This window comes from Papilio xuthus, unplaced genomic scaffold, assembly GCF_000836235.2.
Source record: "Papilio xuthus unplaced genomic scaffold, Pxut_1.1 DF826776.1, whole genome shotgun sequence".
NCBI classification, from domain to species: domain Eukaryota; kingdom Metazoa; phylum Arthropoda; class Insecta; order Lepidoptera; family Papilionidae; genus Papilio; species Papilio xuthus.
Window position 1 is genome coordinate 1,158,247 of NW_013531873.1, and position 22,600 is coordinate 1,180,846.

The 22,600-nt window shown below is 37.8% G+C and overlaps 1 protein-coding gene across 7 annotated transcripts in view; it reads left to right on the forward strand.

Annotated features, from left to right (window-relative positions):
* DCTN1-p150 (dynactin subunit 1) overlaps positions 1-22,600 on the forward strand; it is a 37,532-nt gene that overhangs the window by 9,163 nt on the left and 5,769 nt on the right. For 5 of the 7 annotated variants that reach the window (XM_013318942.1, XM_013318946.1, XM_013318948.1 and 2 more), the window contains 19 exons: positions 3,355-3,463; positions 4,147-4,263; positions 4,561-4,758; positions 5,600-5,810; positions 8,827-8,969; positions 10,575-10,754; positions 11,367-11,501; positions 12,500-12,632; positions 13,668-13,868; positions 14,443-14,527; positions 15,400-15,505; positions 16,018-16,180; positions 16,895-17,052; positions 18,008-18,148; positions 18,532-18,717; positions 19,501-19,632; positions 20,393-20,515; positions 21,072-21,211; positions 22,199-22,323. In XM_013318942.1, the coding sequence (XP_013174396.1) occupies positions 3,355-3,463; positions 4,147-4,263; positions 4,561-4,758; positions 5,600-5,810; positions 8,827-8,969; positions 10,575-10,754; positions 11,367-11,501; positions 12,500-12,632; positions 13,668-13,868; positions 14,443-14,527; positions 15,400-15,505; positions 16,018-16,180; positions 16,895-17,052; positions 18,008-18,148; positions 18,532-18,717; positions 19,501-19,632; positions 20,393-20,515; positions 21,072-21,211; positions 22,199-22,323 (2,786 nt within the window). Of the gene's footprint in view, positions 1-425; positions 483-3,354; positions 3,464-4,146; positions 4,264-4,560; positions 4,759-5,599; positions 5,811-8,826; positions 8,970-10,574; positions 10,755-11,366; positions 11,502-12,499; positions 12,633-13,667; positions 13,869-14,442; positions 14,528-15,399; positions 15,506-16,017; positions 16,181-16,894; positions 17,053-18,007; positions 18,149-18,531; positions 18,718-19,500; positions 19,633-20,392; positions 20,516-21,071; positions 21,212-22,198; positions 22,324-22,600 lie in introns of all 7 variants that reach the window. The other 2 variants (XM_013318943.1, XM_013318944.1) reach the window with 2 other exon arrangements.

Genomic DNA, 22,600 nt, shown 5'->3' on the forward strand with positions numbered 1-22,600 from the left:
TTAGTTTGGAACAAACTGTAGCCACTTAAAAAACAATTTTAAAAAACATTTCTTGTCTCTCAAATTGATATTGACAATCGTTTAATACTTTAGTTATTTTTATTATGCCTTTTATATTTTAATAAATATATCATTTTTATTTATACTCTGTGGTATAATCATGTCCTTATTTAATTTACTTGCTTTTAAAATTAGGATTTTTTTTTAAAGAAAAATTACGAAATATTTTTTTTATGATTTGGTACAAAAATATATATTTTTTTTATATTTTAAAATTATCACGTAATATTTTAATATCGTAAATGCATCATATACTTATTCTATGTTGTAAATAATAATTTATGTTATGTGCTACAAACGCGTTTCATATGTGTATGTTCAACATAAGATATAAAATTAAAATTGTTGGTGAATGCCCCGTGAAGTGTGCGGAGGAAGGCGTCACCGGCTCAGACAAAGGCCGGTACATTGTCAATGTCGAGGTAAATATTGTGATATTTACTAAAATATAGTGTATGTAGTTCTTTTATTGCACTGTTGGAACATATGCCGCTTTATGTTGTAACATAGAATTTGCACATATATGTTGTACATATGTTTATATCGTATTGTCGCGTCATTCCTTCCGCGCGGGAAAATAGTAGCCTATGTGTTCTTCCATACTATGTTCTACACGTCAAATTTCAGCGAGATACATGCAGTAGTTCTGGAGATACCTTCTAATAAGCATCCATCTAAACATTCGCATTTATATTAGTAAAAAGTAGGATGTGTGATAACATAGTGATTGGAAATATGTTGGATCATCATCAGCTCATACCTCCCCACTGAGTGACTCGGAGTCTACCCTAAGATAATGACTAGGGCATAGTCAATACTGGCCCACTGACTGACTTCACAGATATGTGCAGCATCACCATGATTCCCTTCAACGTAGGATAAATGTATATATGTATGAAAAATACATTGGTACATGTACATTTATCCGAAGTTCTTACGGTGAAGGAAAACATCGTGATGCTGCACATATTTGTAAAGAAATTAAAAGATATTTGTGAAGCCACTCACTGGGCCAGCATTGACTATGGTCTAGTCAACCAACTGAGGGTATACGTGAGCTGATGATGGCAATTCAAACCCAGGGCCTGCAAGTCAAGCGCTCAACCTCTGAGCAATCGCTTTTAAGATCTATGTTACAACATAACAGATTTAAAATTAATGTTATACTGGTTTTATGTTACGTAATATTTCATTTATGTTGAATACAATTGCACCGTATTGTTAACTATATCCACATTGCATTTATGTTGCACTATGTTTTTTATTTTCGAAATATTTTAATAATTCATGCACTTTGTTGAACATATGCACAATTGTTAATGCTTTGACAGTTTTATTTGAATTTTAAAATGTCATAAAATAAGGTGGTTTGTTATTTCTTTAAGGTTAAAGTTAATTTCGCCTTTTTTATACCAATTATGTTGAACTCAGTTAAGTCTATGTTGAACTTTTTTAGATGTATATTTTTTTTAATAAAAATATAGCTGTTTTTATATTAAATAATAATTACGAAGAATTATGAAAATAAGACAACTAGGGGCGGAGAAATCGAGGAAAAATATATACAGACGACTTGAAAACCTCCTTTTTGAAGTCGGTTAAATAATAGATTTAAGCTTGAATTGTTTTTGAAGATTTAAGATTTAAAAAAGTATAGCAAAGCTCTCTCATTACTATAGTAATGTTTTTTCTTATGTATATTTTGTTTTGTTTAAGATTTTTTTTAACAAAAAGTTGAAAGTATATAACTAAAGAGAGTTTAGAATACTTGCGCTGAAGCGACTCAAAGTAGAGTTACTTCGAGAGTGATCGAGAGCGACATAATAATAATAAGTTTCTTTAAATATTAATTAGTATAGCCTTATGAAAGTTTTAATTATTTTTAAATGTTCATTTTGTGTTGCCAATAAAATTTATATTTAAGTGTTGCTAGGATATTAATGCTTGATGTTGCATGTTCATACATTTTATAACACTAACCGTAAATATGGCCACACATTTACGATAAATTTTGCCATATTTATGAATACTAGCAGTCGCCCGCGTCTCCGTCTGCACGGTATTAAAAAAAAACGAGGTAGACAATGTGTACTTCTAAACCAGTGGTTCCCAAACAGATTTTGTCTACTGCCCACTTTGAGAATTAATATTTTTTTAGCGCCCCCATATTTTCACATATTTAAAAACAACTATAACTTCAAATTAAATTAATTAATTATTGTGACCTATATATGTATATTAACGGAGAATTGTAAACGAAACTTTTGCTATAACCCGCAACTTGAGACCTGCAGCGCCCACAAGGGGGCGTTATCGCACACTTTGGGAAAGACTGTTCCAGACTATGTTCTATATGTATGACAAATTTTTATCGAGGTTCGTTTAATCGTTCTGGGGATACCTTCAAATAAACATCCATCTAAACATTCGCATTTATAATATTAGTAATATTAATAAATAGTTTTTGAGTTAATAAAAATGTGTGGTCATTTTTTCATGGGTTTGGATGCTTTTGTGGTTTATGGTTTAAATTATATGATAAATTAGATTAACTTAATTATATATGCTTAATGAGAATCTTTGTGCTTGAATTCTCGGTTGTTTTGCTAATAATAATATCAATCAGTTTTTTTATTATTGTTTACAACTAAGTACTAAGTTTATGTAACATCGTAAAAATTTACAGGTCGGTATATGTATATGATATATAGAGAATAATGTACATAGCACAGATTTATACAATAAAATTGGCAAAAGGAACTGGCTATCCACAACACGTATACGCTAAGCCTAGTAGGTAAGGGGGCGTCAATAAATTACGTGAGGTGTTTTTTTTTAATTTTCTGCAAGATGAGATGTCGTGAGATTTTATTCAACCCCTTCCCCCAGCCCCTAATCTCACGTGAGATTTTTCAAAATGTGAGTTTCTTACGTATATGCGTTGGATTGTTATTGTAAAAATAAAAAAAAATAACGTGATTTTTGCCGAAACCCCCCCATCTTTCCAACGTAAGATTAAATGAGATTTGACTGCACCCCCTCCCCTCTCCCCCCTTAAACACCTCACGTAATTTATGTGCCCCCTTAATGTAAAATCGAATATATAAGGGGAAGGGATTGGCTCTTGAACTATATTGCTCAGATATAGTACAGGAGCCAAGGCTTTCACATGATTGTGTACTTTATTGTTAAAATAAAGCATTTATTTATTATTGTTGTTGTTATTTTTAAGTAGAATGAAAGAGATGATGATTCAATGCAAGTTTTATACAATGAAACAATAATTTGATTCAGCTCCAGGACGTCTCTAGCGAGTAGTCGACAGTCTCTAACTTCGTATACATCACCGACAACTGAACGAGCGACGTCACCGGATCTGACAAAGAGAGCGTCGTTTGTTGAGGTATAACCTTGAAATTTTTATAAACGATGGTTATTTTGATTGGTCGATGTGAAATATTTTTTCAAATCCGACCCTGTCGGAAAATTGTATAGACTTTTTTCATAAATTGATTTTATTACAGGGTCGGATTGGAAAATTTATTAAACATAAAATATAACTAAATTTATGGATTTAATAATTAATTTCGTGGTGTATACTATATTATTTTACATGTTACAACAGTTTTTTGGTATTAAATACATTGAAACGTGGAGAAGCTAGAGCAGTCTTTCCCAAAGTGGGCGATTATGCCCCATTGTGGGCGCTGCAGGTCTCAAGGGGGGCGGTAAGAGACCCGGAAAGAAAATGGGGGCGTTGTGTAGAGGCCTGGGGGGTGATTTGTAATTTTATTTACCTAGGAGGCCTCTTAGACAACGACTGCATGAGCTCTCGACTCTCAACAACAACTTGTGAACATCAACTAATATAAATTAAAAGATTTCTTAAACTCTAATATGGGGGGCGCTGAAAAAATATTTATTCTTAAAGTGGGCAGTAGACAAAATAAGTTTGGAAACCACTGAGCTAGGACTCTAATATTTTTCTTGCTTGTAAAGATTTCTTTCTAACCCGAGTTTCTAGCTTAGGGGTTTCTCATTTATCGAGGTTTGGTTGTACTAAATTATTTAAACAAATAATTTCAGACTAATTTCGTGGAGACGTTAACCCCTCAATACACACCGGGTCAGAGCCTCACGTCTCCACAACCAGCTTCTAATGCTGTGGAAGACAAGCTGGCGAACATGCAAGCACAGCAAGAGGTATGATTCTTAAGATCTTAGACGTGGGTGGCTCAGGGGTTACTTGTCTGCAGGTCCTAGGTTCCATATATAGCGATGTTTTCCACATATGTACATTTATCTGATATTGCAGTGAAAGAAATCATCATGATGCACATATCTGTGAAGAAATTCAAAGATATGTGACGTCACTCACTGGGTCAGCTCTGACTATGATCTAGTTAACTTAGTGGAGGATCCGAGTCCTTTAGTGGGGACTTATAGTGAGCTGATGATATTTAAATAAATATATAAACGACTTATAAAACATTCCAACAGATAACAAATCTCAAATCCGAAGTGGAAGATCTTAAAGAGAAGCTGGAGACGTTGAGAGTGAGACGCGCAGAAGATAGGGAGAAGATAAGAGAGTTGGAAAGACTGCGTCTACAATTGGATCAAGCGAATGAGTTCAAGACCAAAATAATGGAGTCCAAAGCTCAATTGCAGAGAGATTTACAAAGAGCTAAACAAGAGGTAAGGTTATACACTTTAAGAAATACTTTAAGTATAGATTTTTATAACAAACTAGGTTTATGGAATTAAAAAAAAATTTGCTTATGACATCCCAGTATACACCAGCTATCTTTCAGTCAAAATCGGTCTAGCGGTTCCAGAAATTACAAGGGTTTAACAGTGGTAGAGCGAGCTTTGACATCTTGGTACGAATTGTCCCGTCTCGCCCGGTGAAATACCACGACCATACAGAAGACAGGCGTCAAGTGGAAGCAATTCCCGGAGGCCTAATTTAGTCCTCTTTCCCTTCCCACCTTTTTTCTTATAAGGAAAGAATGGGAAGTGGATGTAGACGTTCCAGATGAGAGGATGCATGGAAAGGGAAAATATTTTCTTTCTGTGCATCCTCTCCTCTGTCGATTAAAGGTAGGCAACGCATATGCCATTGCGTATGTCTATGGGCAACGGTCACTACGCTATTTCAGTGATTTCAGGTGACCGCTCGCTCGTTTGTCAACTTATGATATGAAAAAGGAGGAGAGGATGCACAGAAAGAAAATATTTTCCCTTTCCATGCATCCTCTCAAGTCCACTTCCAGTTCCCATCCTTTCCTTATAATAAAAAGGGTGTGAAGGGAAAGAGGACTAAATTAGACCTCCGGGACACACACTCATCAGACTGTACGCGGAATAGCTTCCACTTGAGGCGTGTCTTCCGTATGGTTGTGGTATTTCACCGGGAGAGCCGAGACAATTCGTGTGAACACGTTAAAGCTCGCTCTACCACTGTCACAACAAGGATATCTCCTTTCTGTCGTTCCCTTATCATATGATGAAGTCAGTGCCACTTCTCTTCCATCAGGTCCGTGAAGCCCAGGAGGCTTTAGAAGCACATAATGAAGAAACAGCAGAACTCCAAGAGGCAGCAGAGATGGCTGCACTGGATAAGGAGATGGCGGAAGAACGTGCTGAAGCTTTGCAGATGGAACTGGAACAATGCAGAGATAAATTAGAAGAGGCAACATTGGATTTGCAACTTATGAGAGCTGAGATGGAAGCTGGAGGGAATATACGTAAGTAGACCACGCCCATAAATAGATAAACTCCGCCCATTTAACTATAAACCACGCCTAATTAGCTCAAATCCTTACTAATATTATAAATGCGAATGTTACTCTGTCTGTCCTTCTTTCACGCATAACTACTGAACCGATTTAAATGAAATTTAGTACACAAATAGTCTGTAGTACCTGAGATAGGATTTAGGCTATTTTTTAACGCGAAATGGGGTTTGGAAATTTGTATGGAAGCAAAATAATAGTAGGGGATGAAAGTTTATTTTAGAATATAAATATTTTGTGAGTTTAATATGTTTTCTTGGTATATACTATAAGTGATAGTAAAATAAGTAGCCTATATAATTAAAATGCTATCCAAAGTCAGTGTTTTACGTGTACAAAGTCGCGGGCAAAGCTATGTGTTCTTTCAGACTATGTTCTATAAGTATGCCAAATTTAATCGAGATCCGTTCAGCCGTTCTATAGATATCTTCAAACATCCATCCATCCATCCACATAACATCCATCTAAACATTCGCATTTATAATATTAATAAGTTAAATAAAAAGCTCTTCAAGGCATAAATTCTAAAATAAATGAATAAATAGTATCCTATGTCCGTCTCCTGGCTCTAAGCTACCTCTTCACCAATTTTCAGGCATATCGGTAAAGCCGTTCTTGAGTTATAAATAGTGTAACTAACATCACTTTCTTTTATATATACAGGATGTCCCAAAAGGTTACGTTTATAGGAAGGGGGATGATAGGGGTGGTCCCAAGAGTCACCAAAAAAATAAAATAAAAAATTCCCCTCTGGGTATTAAAAAAAATACCTTGTGACCTCTATCATCCCCCTTCATATGTACGTAACCTTTTGGTACACCCTGTATAGATATATAATTAAACACGGCACACATTTCACACAAATGCTTCTTTAACTTTTTTTTCTTAAAGTGAGTTTCTGAGACCAGAATCTCATTTTAAAACATATTTTTATCTCTGTTTTGTCAAAGATAATGACAGGGATGAAGATATGTTTAATATTATTTTGTTCTCTGAAACCCACGGTTAGTTACCTCCTTTTATATATATATATATATATGTAAACTAGCGGACCCGACAGACGTTGTCCTGTCTATACGTCTTTAATTTGAATATATTAATATGGTGTTAATATTTGATGAAAATTGTGAATCTAAACCATTCCCACATCCCCTTGAACACACACAAAAAATTTCATCAAAATCGCTCCAGTCGTTTGAGAGAAGTTCAGTGACATACACACGCACAAAAGAATTATATATATAAAGATTGATTTTTATTTACGTATATTTATTATTTTTTATCTTTTTAGAATTATTTACACAACTTATGCATGTATGTATAACAATTTTAAATATATTATGTATATATTTTGCGTTATTTTTTGTTTGTTTTATGTTTGAAATTTGTTGCAGCATGTTTTTGTCTCCCTCTGCGACTGACTTTATAAATGTCAATTCTATGCTTCTTAACTCTATGTTATATAGTTCTTATTATATTAAGAAATACATATATACTATTAAATATTATTAATTGAGTAATATAATAAATGTATGGATACGTAAAGTCCTTAAATTTGGCATTTTTTTAAGTAATTTTTTAACTAAAAATTTAAAGAAGTAAATCTTACTATTTTACTCATTAAAATTTTTGATGTATGGATGGATGGATGTTTGAATGTATCACCAGAACTTGCTTGGATCTTGATGAAATTTGTCATACATGTAGTACATAGTCTGGAAGAACATATAGGCTACTTAAAGTTTTTTTTTTTTAATCCACGCGATGATCGCGGGACAGATAGTAAGATATATTATATATAATAATAAGCAGGTCTTAGTTTCAAATCCCGCCATGTACCAATGTGTTTTTCGATTTCCGATTTACATATGTACATTTATCCGATGTTACGGTGAAGGAAAACATCGTGATGCTGCACATATCTGAGAAGATATTCAAATATATGTGTCAAGTCACTGCACTTGGTCAGCGTGGTTGACTATGTCCTAATCACCCGTAATATAGAGTAGGCTTCAAGCCCCCTTATAAGGTTAATATTAGAAGACTGAGATAGATATGTTTAGAGGGAGACAGCATGTTTAATCTCGTTGTGGACGGTTGAATACTATTTGCTTATACATAGGAATATAATCTTATGTTTTGTCTGAAAAATGTTTGAATTACTGTTATCAAGAAAGATCTCTTTTATCGTTTGTTCCATTCTATGCACGATTCATTCATTTATATTGGTCTCCTCGTGTATGCGTGTGACGAGTTTTTATTTCCGTTATCATTCGTTCTTTGAACAATCGTTCATTCTTTTATATTTAGTGTTATGAAAATACGACACTCTGTCTGTGTATCGCAACATTAACCATTCTGACACTTGACTTTGTAACGAAAGCACGTCATTCACGTCAAACGATTTTAACTAATAATGCCTAAGACTAATGAGTTCACTCTTTCAATCATTCACCATTCATTCGTTCAACAGACTATAACTTTTCACGCAATTTGGGTGTACCTTTGATAAGATACAGGCTACATCATAAATTATATTTCCTATTCATTCACCATTCACTTTAACAACTGCATTTCATTCGTTTGCCTTTGACTGGTAATTCTATCTTTCCGGCTAGGGTCGGTTTAAGAGATTCCGTTACCATGGTCTAGACTTTTCGCCTTATTTTTGGTGTCGGCGGAAACTTTCCAAAGATAAAGTACCTTAGAAGGTCACCTACGGTGCATCCTTACGCCCTGGGCGGTCGTCCCACTTCACCCTCCTGCCGTTTTCATCGCCTAAAGAATCTCATGCAATCGACTACTTTCCTATGTTTTGCGTTCCATTAACAAGAGAGTCAGATGTCCTATGCTCCATTATTCCATTGATTAAAATCCCAATCACTCGTTCAGTACACACTATCGTTCATATCATTCGTTCAGCCGTCCACAAGTTGTTCAGTGTGTAATGTGTGCGCGTGGTAACCAGAACACCCGTATGCAGTGGGCGAGGGTGCGACAGGGTACGAGATGAGAGCCCTCCAGCAACAGAATGTCAGGCTGAGAGAGACGCTGGTGCGTCTGCGCGATCTCTCAGCCCATGACAAACATGCTATGCAGAAAATGCATAAGGTAGGTAATTTTCAGATATTCGCAGCTTTTAAATTATATTTCATAGATTTTTTTTTAATATACAAATGTCTCATATTTAGTATTGTGTGTTATAAGAGCGTCGGTGGCTCATTGGTTAAGTTGCAATCTGCTGGCCCTGAGTTCGAATCCCGCCATGTACCAATGTTTTTTTTCGATTTATATATGTAAATTTATCCGACGTTACGGTGATGCTGTACATATCTGTTTTTTTATTTAAAATATTAGCAGTTTTCTGTGTAAATTTACTAATATTTCTTTAACCATTCCAAATAAGCTCTATGCTTGTGCTAGGATATGGTTTACGACAGTAGTCGAATATCGGGATTCGAATCCCCGACCTCGTGATCGGAAATCCGTACCCTTAACCATTAGGGTATTGACGCTTTAATTTTATCTGTGACGAAATGTCAAAGATATGTGTGAAGTCGCATTGGGCCAGCAATGACTATGACCTAGTTAACTTAGGGTAAGCTCCGAGACCCTCAGTTGGGATATATAGTGAGCTGATGATGATCATGATGTTATGTAATATTAGGTGTAGTAGAAAGATTTAAGGGTACAAATTTCAGCCAGTACACTGTTTTTGCAGTATTCAAATTCCATGTGATGAGTAAAGAAATAAATAAAAACCTTCGAGTCGTGCGTAATATAATTTAAGATGTGTTTAGGCGTAGGATGAGGTGGATGCATCTGCATTTTTTACCGCATTTACCATGGGGAGTGTTCCGAAGAACTGTTTGGAACGATTCCTGCCGCCGAGTTCCGTAATCGGACGACACGACAGACCGCCAGGTTCCATCCACACCACCTGGATGGCTGGTGTTCCACAACCGTGCGATTCTCGCGCAATTTCTTGCCTCGAACAGTCGCGTTGTGGAACGGTCTGTCCTCGGCGGTATTTCCAAACCAGTACAACTTAGGGACCTTCAAGAAGCGAGCATACCATTTCCTTAAAGGCCGGCAACGCATCTACAGTTCCTCTGGTGTTGCAGATGTCCATGGGTGTCGTTGATCACCTCGGTGTTGAAGCTGCTCGTTTTCCCCCTTCTCTTATAAAAAAGGATGATATGAAATTTAATAATAAATTCAAACATTGGTCCTTCGGAACATGATTTCTGTCTATACATTATCTTAGGTGTTGTATATTCAAGGATGGGAGGAGGCCATTGCGTAATACAAGATCAGCTGTTAAAAAGAAGTACTTCGTCAAGTTCCATCTTTAGTCATTTTTTTATGGGTATTTTTCTATAGATACTGTTAACACTTTCAATGCTACAATGATTTTTACGTATTTAAAAGACATTGAACTGTGGCATTTGACGTGTTAAAAAGCTAAAAAAAGTGTTTTATCTAATATTTTAATAAATAGTCTCTGTAGTCTAGTCTAGTTTAAATTTGAAAAGTGTCAATAGCCTTATGGTTAAGGGTACGGATACCGGTCCGCTATTTCAGCGATTTCAGGTGGCCGCTCGCTCGTTTACCACTTTATGATATAAAAAAATCGGATTTAAAAACTTAAATAAGCAATTTAGATTAAAAATCAAAGGATTTCATCAAATTAAGATATATAATTAACTTTTCTAGGATTTGGAACAGTATAAATCAGAAATAGCAGAACTGAGTCGTACTAAAGAGAAGTTATCAGCCAGAGTTGAGGAATTGGAGGCTCAGGTAGCTGATCTCAGGGAGCAGGTGGATGCGGCACTTGGTGCTGAAGAGATGGTGGAACAGCTTGCTGAGAAGAAGATGGCTTTGGAAGACCAGGTAAGATATTATTAAATATATTGCTTAGAAAATTGAGAGGTTATGTTTAAAATATTCATAGTCTGACTATTTTCTATACATAGGTTTGATAACAATGTTTTTGACTTAGATATTAGCCTTTGCCCTCGACTTTCTTTGTGTGGAATTAAAAAAAAACTTACTGAGTAACCTATGTGTTCTTCCAGACTATGTTCTATATGTATGACAAATTTCATTAAAACCCGCTCAGTTGTTCTGGAGATATCTTCTAACAAACATACATCTAAACATTCGCATTTATAATATTAGTTAAGATGCGAGTGTCGGAGTTTGACGTCTTATCGTGATTTTTGCCAATTTTACGCCATATTTTGTGGTCTGAAATAAATATCTTACTAATATTATAAATGCGAATGTTCAGATGTTTGTTAGAAGATATCTCCCAGAACAGCTGAATGGATCTTGATGAAATTTGACATACATATAGAACATAGTCTGGAAGAACACATAGACCACTTATTACTTGTTTTTATCCCACGCAGACAGAGTCACGGGCAACAGCAAGTTTTACTATATTTTTAAATCTCTAAACTATCAGGTTTCCTTTCTATTTGTCATTTCGTTACTTTCCAGGTGGAACAGCTGAAGCAGGACGTGTCAGAGTTGGAGGCGCTGCAGGAGGTGCATGAGCAGCTGGTAGAGTCTAACAGGGAGCTAGAGATGGATCTGCGCGAGGAGTTGGAGATGGCTCATGCAGCTACCAGAGAGGTGAGGACATGAATACTGAAGTTAAATATAAAACAATTTTAAGCGAATTATTGTCGTAAGAGCGTCGGTGGCTCAGGAGTAAAGCTCTTGACTTGCAATCTGCAGGTCCAGGGTTCGAATCCCGCCATGTACCAATGTGTTTTTCCATTTCCGATTTACATATGTACATTTATCCGATGTTACGGTGAAGGAAAACATCGTGATGCTGCACATATCTGAGAAGAAATTCAAAGATATGTGTGAAGTCACTGCACTTGGTCAGCGTGGTTGACTATGGCCTAATCACCCGTAACTTAGGGTAGGCTCCGAGACCCTCAGTGGGGACGTATAGTGAGCTGATGATGATGATTGCTCGTTTGCTATAAAAAAAAAATTGGTTATGGATTTTTCGTTCATACTCAAGTTTTTCGCTTATAGAGAAATCGAAAACATATTTTTGAATTCTTAATGTCTAATAAAAATAATTAATTTTAGTTCTTAATAAGGTTCTTAGAATTTTTGCAGGTTTTATCATAGTATTATAGCATTTTAGAATGTCGATGAGTTTTTTTTTATATCATAAGGAGGCAAACGAGCGAGCGGTCACCTGAAATCGCTGAAATAGCGAAGTGACCGTTGCCCATAGACATACGCAATTGCCTATGCGTTGCCTACCTTTAATCGACGGAGGAGAGGATGCACAAAAATAAAATATTTTCCCTTCCCATGCATCCTCTCATCCGGAAAGTCCACTTCCACTTCCCATCCTTTCCTTATAAGAAAAGGGAGGGGATGTGGAAGTGGACTAAATAAGGCCTCCGGGACGCACACTCATCAGACGAAATGCGGAATAGCTTCCACTTGACGCCTGTCTTCTGTGAGGTCATGGTATTTCACCAGGAGAGCCGGGCCAATTCGTGCCAAGATGTTAAAGCTCGCTCTACCACTGTACCAGTTGCGTCATACAATTTTTTTACACAGTTTCATGTAAATGATGATATTGACGCTTATATTTCAAGGCTGTACGTGAAAGAGAAGCAGCAATGGAGACAATAATGGATAGAGATGCGACAATTGTCAAGTTCCGGGAACTTGTTCATAAGATGACGGAACAATACAATGATTTGAGAACACAATTGGATAACAAACAAGGTAAATCCAAAAATATAGCGTATAAGGGAACGTACCCATACTACGTGACCCTTTTAGGGGGGGGGGGGGTTAGTCATTAAAATACTACGGTCAGTCACAGTAAAGGGGGGGGCTGAGATTTTAGTCATGTAGTCGTTACTTGTTTTTTTTTTCATAATACATAATTCACTATTAATTTAAGAATGCATGCAGTCTTATGTTATAAAGAAGACTATGAGCCAAATTATTTCTTTTTCAATTTTTACCTGTGAAATGATTAAAAATCATAATTATGAATTACTACGTAAAAACTAAAGAGGGGTGTTAGCATGTACTACGTGTCACCGAGGGAAGGGAGGCGTCGAAAAAATTAGGTACGTAGTATGGGTATGTTTCCTAACATCCCCGAACTCATCAGCTACCTTCCAGTCTAAGTCTGATCAAAATCGGTCCAACCGTTCCGGAGCTAACAAGGAACGTACACAGGCAATGATGAAAAAAATGTTTTTCTCTCTCTGCCGGTGACTTTGTCCTTGAAATTATTTTACTTGAATTATATAATATTATAATGAATATCTTACTAATATTATAAATGCGAATGTTTAAATCTCATACATATAGAACATAGTCTGGAAGAACACATATACTATTTATGTTAATTTAATTTCACGCAGACGAAGTCGCGGGATGTTAATCTTTATATATATAATTCTTCTGTGTGTGTGTATGTCACTGAACTTCTCTCAAACGACTGGAGCGATTTTGATGAAATTTTTTGTGTGTGTTCAAGGGGATCTGGGAATGGTTTAGATTCACAATTTTGTCCGCTGGACAATGTTTTTTTAATTAATTTTTAATTTACTAGTAGTTGTTGATTTTGGAATGTTTCACATTGGATCCGACAGTCGGCGCTACCATCGCAGTGTCAAATTTTAAATAATATTCGAATTAAAGACGTGTAGACAGGACAACGTCTGTCGGCTCCGCTAGTACTAATATATTTCAAGAGATTTCTTTTCTAATAAAACAGTAACTAACTTTGATTAATGTTTCCAGAATCACCACCACGACCAGAACAACAAGAATCCAGCCCAGAAGTCAGGGCCTCGCCCCCGGAGCTGGGGACATTGGTGCAGGCGTCACGCGCCTCCACACGCTCGGTAGACCTGCAGCTCAGGGCATTAGAGCTGGCGCAGGCGAAGGCGCGAGCGGACATGCTGGCCGCCTGTCTACCTGATCACTTCATGTCTAATGCTGGTTAGTTGGCCTTAACAATATTATCATCATCTTTATTGTTGTTATCATCAACATCACATTTGGCATCCTTATGCCATCATCATCATCTTTGCAATGATTATACTATCATCATTGTCGTCATCATTATTGTCATCGTCGTCGACATTATTGTCATCGTCATCATTGTCATCATCATTGTCATTGTCATCGTCATCATCATTGTCGTCATCATTATCATTATTGTCATCGTCGTCGACATTATTGTCATCGTCATCATTGTCATCATCATTGTCATCGTCATCGTCATCATCATTGTCGTCATCATTGTCATTATTGTCATCGTCGTCGTCATTATTGTCATCGTCGTCGTCATTATTGTCATCGATTTTATTTTTCTGATGACCCTTGTGACCACCCCTATCATCCCCCTTCCTATGTACGTAACCTTTTGCGACACCCTGTATATTAATTTTAGTTTTAGTTTCATGACTAAATGTACATCATCATCATCATTGTCATCACTGTTGCTATCATACGTATCTTCAGAGTTATTTTAATAGAAATTGTATGTTTTTTTTTAATGATATATTTTCAGGTGATCACGACGCGATATTGCTTATTCTGTTATTACAACGTTTGAATACAAAAGCTGATATAATTTTGGGACAAATACGTGAGAAGTGAGTAATGTTATTTATTAATAAATATTGAAAGTAATATATAAAGCGTCAATAGCCTAATGGTTAAGTGTACGGATTTCCGACCACGAGGTCGGGGGTTCGAATCCCGACATTCGACTATTGTCGTAAACCATATCCTAGCACAAGCATAGAGCTTAGTTGGAATGGTTAAAGAAATATTAGTCAATTTACAAAAAAAATCTGCTTATATTTCTACAAAAAAAAAAGATATTTAATTCCTAACGCTTTTGTACATAGTTACTAGCTGTCTCCTCTGACTCTGCGTGGAATTAAAAGTAAACTCAGTAGTGTATGTGTTCTTCCAGACTATGTTCTATATGTATGACAAATTTCATCAAGATCTGTTAAGTCGTTCTGGAGATATCTTCAAACATAAATCCATACATTCTCTTCTATATATCTTCTAGATATATATAAAAGAAAGTGGTGTTAGTTACACTATTTATAACTCAAGAACGGCTTTACCGATATGCCTGAAAATTGTTGAGGAGGTAGCTTAGAGCCAGGAGACGGACATAGGATACTATTTATTCATTTTTTTTTCGAATTCATGCCTTGAAGAGCTGCTTTTTATTTAACTTACTAATATTATGCAAATGTTTAGATGGATGTGATGTGGATGGATGGATGGATCGTTTGAAGATATCTCTAGAACGGCTGAACGGATCTCGATTAAATTTGGCATACTTATAGAACATAGTCTTAAAGAACACATAGGCTACACTAATTAAGTTTTTTTTATCCACGCGGACGGAGTCGCGGGCGACAGCTAGTTTATAATGTTAGTAAGATTACTAAGAAGTCAGATTATTTTAATAATTGTAATAAGAAATTTGATATATTTTTTTTAGGTTCCCAGCAGTGAACGTGTGGGACAGAGAAGTGATAACAAAGACGCATACAGCAGTCCAGTACAGCTTCAGATGTCAACTGGAATACCAGTTGCATATGATACAGGTAAAAAATAAAAATTAAGACAAAATAATTAATAATTTTACGGTTCGAGCGTCGGTGGCTCAGTGGTCAAGCACTTGACTTGCAATCTGCAGGTCCTGGGTTCGAATCCCGCCATGTACCAATGTGTTTTTCCATTTCCGATTTACATATGTACATTTATCTGATGTTACGGTGAAGGAAAACATCGTGATGCTGCACATATCTGAGAAAGTCAAAGATATGTGTGAAGTCAACTCGCACTTGGCCTGTGGTTGACTATGGTCTAATCACTCTTAACTTAGGGTAGGCTCCGAGCCCCTCGGTGGGGACGTATAGTGAGCTGATGATGATGAACTTTGGGTTTTTAATATATACTAATTTTATAAAGCGGAAGAGTTTGTTTAAACGCGCTAATCTCAGGAACTACTGGTCCGATTTGTAAATTTCTTTTTTTGTTGGATAGTCCATTTATAGAGGAAGGCTTTAGGCTATATAACATTATGGTGCGACCAATATTTTTTTTTAATTTCTAGTGTTTAGTCAGCATGTGGTCAGGAGCACTGGAGACGTGTAGTCCGGAAGTACTGCTGCGTGCTGCTGGTGCGCTGCCGGACGCGGCTGCGCAGGAGCGAGCACTGGATGCACTGACTTCACTGCTCAGGACCAATGAACTGGATGAGAACTGCGCTCTAGATGGTATGTCATACTCAGGTCAGGTCATTTAACAGTGGTAGAGTGAGTTTTAACATAAACCACGATCACACAGAAGACATGCCTGAAATGGAAGCAATAATAACTACAGTGTGATGACTGTGTCAGGAGGACTAATTTAGTCCTCTTTCCCTTCCCATTCCTTCCTTATAAGAAAAAGGGTGGGAAAGGAAAGAGGACTAAATTAGGCCTCCGGGAATAGCTTCCACTTGAAGCCTGTCTTCTGTATGGTCGTGGTATTTCACCTGACGAGCCGATTCGTGCATGTTAAAGCTAGCTCTATCACTGTTAAACGTGATGATAGATTTATAACCTTACTAGCTGTCGCCCGCGACTCCGTCCGGGATGAAAAATAGATGTTGTCCGATTCTCAGAGCTACTCAATATGCTCACAAAATTTCATGAGAATCAGTCAAGCAGTTTCGGAGGAGTATGGGAACGAAAATTGTGACACGAGAATTTTATATATAAGATAATTTCGTGACACGAGAATTTTATACATAAGATAATTTCGTGACACGAGAATTTTATACATAAGATAATCTCGTGACACGAGAATTTTATACATAAGATAATCTCGTGACACGAGAATTTTATACATAAGATAATCTCGTGACACGAGAATTTTATATAATATAATTTCGTGACAGGAGAATTTTATATATAAGATATTTGAAGTTCACAAATGATGTAATACAGGAGTGGAGCGTTGCTGGTCGTACTTAGCAGCGATGTGGTCAGGACTTGGTATGGGAAGTAGTGCGGCGAGGGAGCCAGTGTTACGTGTGTGTAGCGCACTGGATTCACTGGCACGGGCATTACATGCGGATGCCAGTGCACTGTCGCATGTATTACAGGTTAGTAATATAATTGTTAATATCGCTTTTAATATTATTCACTACGACTTAGGATCCTTCAAGAAGCGAGATTATCACCATCTTAAAGGCAACGCATCTACAGTTCCTCTGGTGTTGCAGATGTCCATGGGTGTCGTTGATCACCTCGGTGTTCCCGCTGTGCGTTTGCCCTCTTTTTTTATAAGAGAAGGGGGCAAACGAGCGGCGGGAACACCGAGGTGATCAACGACACCCATGGACAACTGCAACACCAGAGGAACTGCAGATGCCTTTAAGGAAATGGTATGCTCGCTTCTTGAAGGTCCCTAAGTCGTATTGGTTTGGAAATACCGCCGAGGACAGACCGTTCCACAACGCGGCTGTGCGAGGCAAGAAATTGCGCGAGAATCGCACCGTTGTGGAACGCCAGCCATCCAGGTGGTGTGGATGGAACCTGGCGGTCTGTCGTGTCGTCCGATTACGGAACTCTTCTGTTATAAAAAAATTACATAATAACTTGTCGCCTCATTAATCATTCTAACACTTGACTTTGTAATTAAGCGTGAAGTTTAACAGTGGTAGAGCGAGCTCTAACATGCACGAATCGGCTCGTCCGGTGAAATACCAGGACCATACAGAAGACACGCCTCAAGTGGAAGCTATTCCCGGAGGCTTAATTTAGTCCTCTTTCCCTTCCCACCCTTTTTCTTATAAGGAAATAATGGGAAGTGGAAGTGGACTTTCCGAATGAGAGGATGCATAGAAAGGGAATATATTTTCTTTCTGTGCATCCTCTCCTCCGTCTCCGTCGTGCGTATATGGGCAACGGTCACTTCGCTATTACAGCGACTTCAAGTGGCCGCTCGCTCGTTTGCCAAGTTATAATATAAAAAAAAACTAATAATGTCTAAAATAAGGTCAGAATAGCACTAAAGTTTTATATTAGGGTAGGAAATAAAATTTCTTGACTATACAGTCGACAGATAAGCAACACGAGCTGGGTCAACTACACGAATTGATACAGAACAGCAGCTCCGCTCTGCAGCAGCAGCTGAAGAGTGTCAGACGACGATTACCTCCTGGTGCCAGACTGGATAATGTACCATTGGACCTACAGGTATAAATATATACTAATATTATAAAGCGGAAGAGTTTGTTTGTTTAAACGCGCTAATCTCAGGAACTATTGGTCCGATTTGAAAAATTCTTTGTTTAATGGATAGTCCATTTATAGAGGAAGGCTTTAGGGTATATAACATTACGCTGCGACTAATAGTTTTTTCAAATTCCGTGCGGACGGAGTGGGACTCACTCAGTGAGCTGGTGGCCTCGTCCGCGATATAATACCAGTCCCACTCACCTTGATGAAGGGTCTCCAATGGGCTCGAAACTAGTCGGTGCCACCTGACGAATATACGTCAGTGTTTAGCCATTTTTATATATAAGTTTAGTATAATGTCTCATGAAAGTTTGAATAATTTAAGATATACGTATTTTCAGTTAGTAGAACGTCTGCGTAGTGATTGTGCGACGACATTATGGAGGTGCAGTCGTGCGGTTGCGCTCGCAGCTCGTGCTGCCGCCGCGTGCGCCGCTACAGCTGGAGACCGCGGGGAGGGAGCGCCGCTCACAGCACACGCTCTCTCTGCTGTATGGGCAGCAGCCACTGACAAGATGTATCAACAGGTAAACATTACTAAGTTTTTTTATTTTATACAGGATGTCTCAAAAGATTACGTACATAGGAAGGGGGATGATAGGGGTGGTCACAAGGGTCACCAGAAAAATTAAAATAAAAATTCCCCAGAAGGTGTAAAAAGAGGGGAATTTTTATTTTATTTTTCTGGTGACCCTTGTGACCACCCCTATCATCCCCCTTCCTATATACGTAATCTTTTGGAACATCCTGTATAATAAGTTGGTAAACGAGCGAGCGGTCACCTGAAATCGCTGAAATAGCGAAGTGACCGTTGCCCATAGACATACGCAATTGCATATGCGTTGCCTACCTTTAATCGACGGAGGCGAGGATGCACAGAAAGAACATATTTTCCCTTTCCATGCATCTAATCCGGAAAGTCCACTTCCACTTCCCATCCTTTCCTTATAAGAAAAGGGAGGGAAGGGAAAGATGACTAAATTAATCCTCCGGGACACACTCTCATCAGACTGCACGCGGAATTACTTCCACTTGAAGCCTGTCTTCTGTTGTGGTCGTGGTATTTCACCTGACGACCCAATTCGTGCATGTTAAAGTAGACCTCCATTGATACTTGACAGCTAAGGTAGGCTAAACTTTAAGCGCCAATAGCCTAATAGGTATATCAAAGATATGTGTAAAGTCACAGCCAGCATTGACTATGACCTAGTCACACTTAGTGAAGGCTCTGACTCCCTCAGTGTTGACTTAGTAAGCTAATTATAATATTATTGTGTTTTTGAATATTTTTTTTTTCTCTCTCATATCAGGATGACCACGGTCCAGTTCGTACGATACGTCACGCGCTCAACGCGGTGTCATCAGATGTCAACAAATTGGCAGCATTCACACAGGACAATGAATACGATATGATGTCACTCACCAATGTACAACAAGATAAGGTACGGTTCCACTAGTTATATGTAAGTTCTCTTCCTTAGTAAGGAATTATTGGATAATGGAAATAGATTTTAATAGAATTTAACAGTGGTAGAGCGAGCTTTAACATGTTCGCATGAATCGGCCAGGTTCGCCCGGTGAAAAACCACGACCATACAGAAGACAAGCGTGAAGTGGAAGCAATTCCAAGTACAGTCTGATGAGTGTGCGTCTCGGAGGACTAATTTAGTCCTCTTTCCCTTCACACCCTCTTTCTTATAAGTAAAGGATGGGAAATGGAAGTGGACTTTCCGGATGAGAGGATGCATGGAAAGGGAAAATGTTTTCTTTCTGTGCATCCTTTCCTCCGTCGATTAAAGTTAGGCAACGCATATGCAATTGCGTATGTCTATGGGCAACGGTCACTTCGCTATTTCAGCGATTTCAGGTGGTCGCTCGCTCGTTTGCTACCTTAAGATTTAAAAAAAAAAAAGATTTGTGGGCGGAGGTAGAAAGAGAGAGGGAGAGTTTCTCTCTCTCCCCCTCTCTCTCTCTCTCTCCTCACTCTCTTTCACTAATATTATAAATGCGAATGTTTAGATGGATGGATGGATGTTGAAGGTATCTCTATACTTCTGCATGGATAATGAAAATTTGTCATACATATACAACATAGTCTGAAAAAAGACATAGACTACTTATTTTGTTTTTAATTCCGCGCGAACGGAGTCACGGGCGACAGCTAGTTGTCATAGAATTAATATGTCCTAATTATTTACGTAGCCGACTCCACCAGTGGTACTGCGTGCTCAGTTAGTCAAGAAGCAATTAGAAGAGACGAAGACCCTCACCATCAAGTTGGAGAACAAAGAGGCTGATATTAAAGAACTCAAGAAAGCGCTTAAGGTGATGTATATCTCATTAAGAAATGTAATTTTTTTTTCTTTTAAATATAAGCAGATTTTTTAGTAAATTTTACTAATATATCTTTTACAATTCCAACTAAGCTTTAGACTTGTGCTAGGATATGGTTTACAATAGTCGAATGTCGGGATTCGAACCCCCGACCTCGTGATCGCAAATCCGTACACTTAACCATTAGGCTATTGACGCTCCTGGAATGATCATTTGAATTGTAAAACTGAAGATTTTATTAAATAAAATTGTTTTTTTTTTATGTAAAATCGATGATTGTATTGTGAAAAGTTGACCCTTGTGACCACCCCTATCATTCCCCTTCCTATGTACGTAACCTTTTGGTAGGTAGTAACACCCTGTAGGTCACAATAATTAATTAATTTAATTTGAAGTTATAGTGGTTTTTAAAAATATGTGAAAATATGGGGGCGCCAAAGAAATATTTATTCTCAAAGTGGGCAGTGGACAAAATAAGTTTGGGAACCACTGTTCTAGGTGGTCCGGTAGCTGGATTGCCTTTATTATAAAAAATATATATTTGTAGGCTAAACAAGAGGAACTATCAGAGATGCAGATACGTCGCGAGCTGGGTGAGCGCAAGCTGTCAGCTGCAGCCAGCGCGGCTGAGCTGCGCGCGGAGCAGCTGCAGCGGAAGCTGGATGATGCTCATAATCAACTCAAGAGGTCAGTCATACCATAGACGATCCTATCAAATGTAGATCAAATGTCACTTATACCATAGAGAAAGATTTGGTAAAGGTTTTAAACCCGTAATCTTTTGACTCTTAACACACACTGATCATTGTAAACTACTATGCGTAATAATTACATTATTTAAACTTTTGTGGGATTATATAATAAACTGATATAAAAACGGCGAAACACTGACGTATATTCGTCCGGTGACAACGACTAGTTTCGAGGCCATCGGAGGCCCTTCATCAGGGTCAGTGGGACTGGTATTATTTCGCGGACAAGGCCCCGAGCTCACTGAGTGAGTCCCACACACCCTGATGAAGGGTCTCCGATGGGTTCGAAATTATTCGGTGCCTCCTGACGAATGTATATATACTAGCTGTCGCCCGCGACTCCGTCCGCGCGGGATGAAAACTAGACGTTGTCCGATTCTCAGGGCTACTCAATATGCTCACAAAATTACATGAGAATCGGTGAAGCCGCTTCGGAGGAGTATGGGAACGAAAATCGTGACACGAGAATTTTATATATAAGATAATTTCGTGACACGAGAATTTTATATATAAGATAATTTCGTGACACGAGAATTTTATATATAAGATAATTTCGTGACACGAGAATTTTATATATAAGATTACCTATGAACCCATTTTTTAATTATTCGAATCCAGATAAGCAAAAACTTTTACGTTAAACTTATAGTCCGGTCCAATGGATGAGCTGTAAGCGAGAAAATCTGGTTAGAAAACTCTTTAGGAGAGACAATTAAACATACTCATTTTTCAATAATTTTAGTATTAAGCAAGGCTTAGCATTTAGGATGCCCTGGGCAAGATTAGACGCGCCCCTTTATTTTGGTGTACGGAAAAATCTTCTATAGATAGAGTATTATAATTATAGTTAAGCACCCTGGGCGGTGGTCCCATCTTGCATACTGGTCGTAAGAATTGCTTTTGATTTATGTGTGTATGTTAGGAAGGAGAAAGAGTTTGAAGAGACAATGGATCATTTGCAACAAGACATCGAGTCTCTGGAGAGTGAGAGAGGCGCGTTACGTGATAAATTGAAGTTGTACGCGAAACGTGGTGGTGCACATCATGGTATGTATTCTGTTTTTCCTCTTTATTGCCATGTTTAAGTACAATCAGGGCAGTTTTCAGTGTACTACTTATAGAAAATTGCCTTTTTTCCTTACAAGACAAATTCGCCTAATAAAAAATTGCCGTGTAAAAGTACAGTCAGGGCATTTTGCGGTGTTACACTTACAGAAAAATGTCTCGTACCTTGCAACGAGACAAATTCGCTTTATCTTACTTTATATTACTGCGTATAAGTACAGCTAAGGCACTTTGCTGTGTTGCACTTAAAGACAAACAG